The following is a 6,000-nucleotide window of genomic DNA, read 5'->3' on the forward strand; positions in this document are numbered from 1 at the left end:
CCCACCGCTAAGGCTCCCGCACTCGCTACGCCCGCACCAGTCCGGATGAAGCCCCACGGCCGAGGGTGGAGGGTGCGGACCGTCGGGCACAGTTCTCACCCAGTCCCCATCCGATTCCCCTGCGCCTTGCCCAGCCTGGGCTCCCTGGTGCGGGCAAGGCAGGCTCTGAGCTCCCCGGGGAGAGGGGACAGAAAGCAGTGCCCCGCCACAGAGCCGCTGGGCCAGGATGACTGCGGACCCGGCAGGGCCAGCGCCGGGCGTCCAGACGGCCACTGGGGCCCACCACGCGGCCTTGAGACGGAAGGGGCAACCCGGAGGGACACAAAAGGGGGCACGTGAAGACAGAAGCAGAGACTGGGGTGATGCAGCCACAAGCCCAGGGACCCCTAGAGCCACCAGAGGCTGAAAAAGGCAGGAAGTACTGTCCTCTGGAGCCTCTGGAGGGAGCGCAGCCCGGCCGACACCTTGATTTTGGACTTGGGGCCTCGGAGCTGTGAAAGGGTAAATTCCTGTTGTTTTAAGACATTTCGTCCAGGTTTGTGATCACTTGTTTCGGCAGCCCCGGACTCTCATGGACACGGAGGTGGGGACCCTGCTCACAAGGCCCTGCGGCTCCCCTCGGTGGGAGCACGAGCTTTACCTCCGTGACTGAAATTGAGGCGTAAGATGCCGAAACCCCAGGGCCAGTGACGCTGCCGGAGAGGCTAGGGTGCAAGGACGGTCCTGGGGGGCGGTTTGCCAGGTGAGGGGGCTGGAGGGAGAGCCCCAGGCTGGGATTTCGGATGCTAGGAACTTTTCCTAAAACTGCCAAGGAAGCGGCATGAGGCTGCCAAGAAAGGGTATTAATGAAAAAGACAGACTGGCATCATTCTTTTTCTTGTACAGCAGGTTTTCGCAGCAACTGGGAGGCCAGAGCACAGCCGTGGGGTGCTTGCGCGGTAACCGTGTCTTCCCACGTTTGTCACGGTCACCGCCAAGTGGACGGTGACAGGTGCGGAGCGACGAGGGGTGGGTGGTGGGTCTGGGGGCCGCTCCTCCCCTGGGAGCCTCAGAGCAGGATTCTCGCTCCTTCCTGCCATTCGTAGTGGATAGACTGGTGGCCCCCGGAAGGATCCGCCTCGACCTACTCCCCGGAATCTGGGGGCGGGGCCTTATTTGGAAATAGGCTTTGGCTAAGGATGCAGCGCTGAGCTCACCCTGGATTATCCAGGGGAGCCCTAAGTCCAAAGAGACAGAAGAGAGACAGAGAGGAGGGTGAACCTGGGGGGGGGCGGCGCGGCAGCACCAGAGGCCGAGAGCGAGACATGGAACCGGCTCCCCTGAGAGCCGCCAGAAGGAGCCCTGCCCACGCCTTGATCTCCGACCTCCAGACCCCAGAAGGCTGAGAGAATCCTGTTTGCTTTACGTCCCCCAGTTTGCAGTAATTAGTACAGCAGCCCCGGGAAGTCATATGTCAGATGTTGTTGAAACGTCCTGTGATCCCGGCCCTGAATACTCCAGACTGTTCTAGAAGCCGGCCCATCACCTGGAGAGCCCAGGCGCACGCCCCTCCCCCCAGGGCTTGGCCCTCCAAGAGGTCCCTAAGGGGAAACATTTGCCTGAGAAGATAAAATGACATTACCCCAGGTTAGGAAGTTGGCACCGACGTGTATTCTTGCGCTTTTATTTCTAAACGTATTTTCTGAATCACATATCCTCTCAGGCTCTCTCACAATGCAAAACATCGATCGCTGCCTTAGGGAAATGCGAACATAAGCGGTGGGTGTGGTCAGCCCCCAATGCCGCCCGCTGAGGTAGGTGTCACTGGCCCTGTCACGGATGGGGGAACGGAGGTAGCGCTGTGACCTGGCCTGGCCCTCGGCGGCTTCTCCCCGACAGCGGGGCTGGGAAGCCTCGGTGCGGAGGACTCACCGCCGTCCTCGGAGCCCGTTGGCGGCGTGTCACCCTGCCTGGGGTGCCCCCCGGCCCTCCCGGCTGATGGGCATTGCTGCCACGAGCACCTGGGGCTCCCTCCGGAGGCCACGTGAGTGCACCCCGCCCCCCGGCTCCCCTCAGGGTCTGCGGCACAGAGAGGCCCCAGCCAAGGCCCCGTGAGCAGTCACCGCAGGAAGGGGCACAGTTTGCACCGACGATCTGGGGCAGAAGAACAAAGGCCCCGCCACGTACTGTCACAGTCATCCAAGCAACGCTTGCAGAAAAGCACGGAAAATAAAGCCATCACACGGAGGCTGACAGGCACCTACCGCACGCACGGCCTGTGCCGGCTGCCAGCAGCACCAAGCGGTCACACGGCCTCTGCCTGCGACCCTGCGGTGCGCTCACAGCCGAGAGCGCCAGCCAGAACAAGCCCTCCTGCCTGCCACGGGCTCTCCCTGCAGCTGGCAGACCCGCCCTTACCCTCGGCGTCCTGCCTCCTCCCTTGTGGGGCTTCCGCTCCCAGTGGAAAAGCCTGGGGGGCTGGGACCCCCAAGGGGCAGAAGCTCCAAGAACGAGAAATCTGTGGCGTGTCATCCAGAGGGGGCTCCGCAGCCGGCGCTGTGGACACTGGCGGGCAGTCTCCGTGGGGAGCCGAGCGATCGGCCCTGGACTCCCATGCTGGGTTCAGCAGGGCTCCTCAATTGGGCCCTCCAGGGTGCATGGCGAGGCCCACGCGCCCGGCGGTGGCCCTGGTGGGCGGACAGGCTTGGGGAAGGCGTAGCCGTTTGTGAGCTATGTGGGCGATCGTGCCTCCTCTGAATCCTTCGAATACGTGAGCTTGGCGACGTCTGTCTTCATGGACCACTTTTTCCACCCCCTGTGGATTCTGGACACTTCTTGGCGTGAAACTTCCGTGGCCAGCACATATATGATGGGGTCAGCCACGCTGTTCACCGTGGCCAGGCTCAGGAACACCACAGAGACCGTGTACAGGTTGATTTCGAAGGCGCACATAGGGCCCGTGTCTCCTTTGTAGTAGGAAAAGGCTATGGCTTTGCCCAGGAGCACCAGGTGGTAGGGAGCGAAGCAGAACAGGAAGATGGTCACGACCGCGATGGCCAGGCGCTTCACCTTGGCCTTCTGGGCGGCACTCAAGCTGGTGCTCAGCTTGATGCTCCTGAAGATGCGCTGGTTGGTGAAGGCGATGACGGACAGAGGGACCGCGAAGCCCACGGCGAAGCGCGTGTAGTAGTACCCGGCGATCTCGCGGTCCATCGGCAGCGTCTCGAAGCAGGTTTCCTTCTCCTCCATCTGAAACACCGGGTAGTGGACGAGCCCCACGAGAACGAAGACAGACACGGAGACGAGGATGGCGGTCTTCCGGTGGCGGCGGCCTCGTGTCTCCAGCGCGTACACCACTGCCAGGAAGCGGTCGCAGGAGATGCAGCACAGGAAGAGGATGCTGACGTAGAGGTTGCAGAAAAAAACGTAGGCAGTCACCTTGCAGGCCCGCGGGCCCAGGGGCCAGCGGTGCCCGTTCTGGATGTAGACGACCCAGAGCGGCAGCGTGCTGATGTAGAGCAGCTCGCACAGCGCCAGGCAGAAGAGGTAGACGGCCAGCACGTGGCCCTGGCGCGCCTGCAGCAGCGTCAACCAGGCCGTCAGGCAGTTGGCTGGCAGGCCCAGCGTGCACACGGTGCTGTACACAGTCACCAGGAACACCCTGCTGTCGTTGAAGGGCACCGTGCAGTTCTGGGGAGGTACGCCAGTCGACAGGGCCCCTGGCAGAGGGCTGGTCACCGGCGTGGCGTTTCCTGTGGGGCAGAGACAGCGTGAGGGCGGGTGTCGCTGGGAACCCCCTGAATCAGATGTAATAGCGCAAGAAGGGGCAAGAAGGCTCTTGTCAGCTGCGGACTGGACGCGCCAGGGTTAAAGTTTTCCAGATGGTTTCCTAATGTGACCCTAAATCACCCATCCCCCAGCCGATGGCCTCGAGGATACAAGGTCGGCAATACCGCGTCCTGCATCCTGGTCACTAACCGAGTCATTTTCCAAAGTGTTGCTTGTGGGCTTGAAGAGAGTTTATTCTCTATTCGCCTTCTGTTATGAGTTGAATTGTGTGTCCCCAACCGCCAAAAAAAAGATATGTGGAGTCCTAACCCCCAGGACCTCAAAACGTGACTGGATTTGGAGATGGGATCTTTACAGAGGTGATCAAGTCAAAATGAGGTCTTTAGGGTGGGTCCTAATCCAGTATGACTGTGTCCTTATAAAAAGGGGACATTTAGGGACTCTCCTGGTGGTGCAGTGGTTGAGAATCTGCCTGCCAATGCAGGGGACACGGGTTCGAGCCCTGGTCTGGGAAGATCCCACATGCCGCGGAGCGGCTGGGCCCGTGGGCCACAATTACTGAGCCTGCGCGTCTGGAGCCTGTGCTCCGCAACAAGAGAGGCCGCGATAGTGAGAGGCCCACGCACCGCGATGAAGAGTGGCCCCTGCTCGCCACAACTAGAGAAAGCCCTTGCACAGAAACGAAGACCCAACGCAGCCAAAAAATAAAGTAAAAAAATAAATCACCTGGTCTGTGGTCCTTTGTTACAGCAGCCCTAGCAAACAATACATCTTTTGGATTTATTGAGTTTAGTTTTTAGTCTATTTCTCCCTTTATTGGTTTGGAGATTATTAAGCCATTTTTAATCTTTTCGAGAGTACCCTGGATGTTTTAATGTGCATATTTAGTAGTGTCTAAAGTGAGAAAAACTTCACCTCCTGGTGGGCACAAACCCTGGGACACTGCTGCTCTAACGGCCCCACGTTTGGCTGACGTGCAATTCTGGTCCCAGTTATGGGAGTCGTGGGGGTTCTTTGCCTGTTTAACCCCATAGGTCAGATGTTTTTATTATTACTATTCCTGCCGTGGTTGTTGTTGTGACTTCACACTGTCCATCCCTGTTCACAGCTGCCCACATGTCGGCCAGTCTTCTGCCCGCTCCCTTTCCTTCATCTGCTGCATTTCCGAGGTCATTCCCTCCTTTCCCTGAAGACAGCCCTCGCAAGCCCTGTGGACGAGAGCCTGCCCCAGCTTTGGTTCACCTGAAATGCACTTTTACCCCGATTCTGGAGGACGGTTCCCCCAGAGGTCTGATTTAGCTCCGGCCCCGCTGCAGCCCGTCTTCTGGCTTCTGAAGCTGCGACGGCGGCCGCCTGCTGTCTAGTTGCCGTGCCCTCGGACCCCTGAATCTGAGACTCTGTACACCCCAGCTCTCCGGATGCCCCTCTGTTTGCTTCCTGGGGCTCTGGTCAGGCACGTGCTGGACCTCTCGCCCTGTCCTCACCTCGCTCTGCACCCTCCCCCCCCCGCCCCCATCCTGCAGGACCGTCCTTCTGTCCAGGCAACCTACTGACATTGAACTTGAGTTTGTGAGCTCTTTGTATCTGTGTCTAATTGGCGGGTTTTTTTTACTCATTCACTGCATTAAAATTCAGGGATCATGTCTTTCATTTCTAGACACTCCATCTGGCTCCCTTTCGAGTCTCTTGTTCTCTGCTCATGTTTTTCCTTCCGTCTCTGATCTCCTTACATTCACCCAACGTACTGATGTCACTGTGCGTGACCCTCCCAGCACCTGCAGTCTTGGAGGCAGGACCCCCGCCATGGCACAGTGCCTGCACACCCTCCCACGGGCCGGCTCCCTCGCGCGTCTTGTGGCGGTTGTGAGCTCACGCCTGATGGGGCGTTATCCGTGGGCGTTTCCTGAGTGGGAGGGGCTGTCCTGCCAGGGGTTGTGGGCTGGCTGGAGCCGGCCGCCTGGGACCTCTGCCCCAGCTCGGGTGGCCGGAGGGCAGGAGTGCTTGGATTTACTCCAGGGCTGGTTTCCGTCCAGGCCTCATAGCGGGGCTGAACTTTGCGGTCCCTGTGCAGGTGTCCCAATTCAGAGCCCACGCCCTCCCCACGTGGGAGCCAGGGTTCACCTGCTGTGCCCTCAAGAAGCAAACGATAAGGAATCCGTCCATAAGTATGAAATGAGCCCTGAAACCTTAGGCCTGTCAGCGTCCCTCTGTTGATTCTAGGCGTCAGTTACA

The 6,000-nt window shown here is 59.6% G+C and overlaps 1 protein-coding gene across 1 annotated transcript; it reads right to left on the bottom strand.

Annotated features, from left to right (window-relative positions):
* Positions 1–2,709: 2,709 nt before the first annotated feature.
* GPR132 (G protein-coupled receptor 132) lies at positions 2,710–3,892 on the bottom strand. The gene is made up of 2 exons (XM_059915251.1): positions 3,889–3,892; positions 2,710–3,731 (listed from the first exon to the last, which is right to left on the bottom strand). The coding sequence occupies exons 1-2, from the start codon at positions 3,890–3,892 to the stop codon at positions 2,710–2,712; spliced, it is 1,026 nt and encodes a 341-aa protein (XP_059771234.1).
* Positions 3,893–6,000: the final 2,108 nt, after the last annotated feature.

Source organism: Balaenoptera ricei, chromosome 2, assembly GCF_028023285.1.
Source record: "Balaenoptera ricei isolate mBalRic1 chromosome 2, mBalRic1.hap2, whole genome shotgun sequence".
NCBI lineage: Eukaryota > Metazoa > Chordata > Mammalia > Artiodactyla > Balaenopteridae > Balaenoptera > Balaenoptera ricei.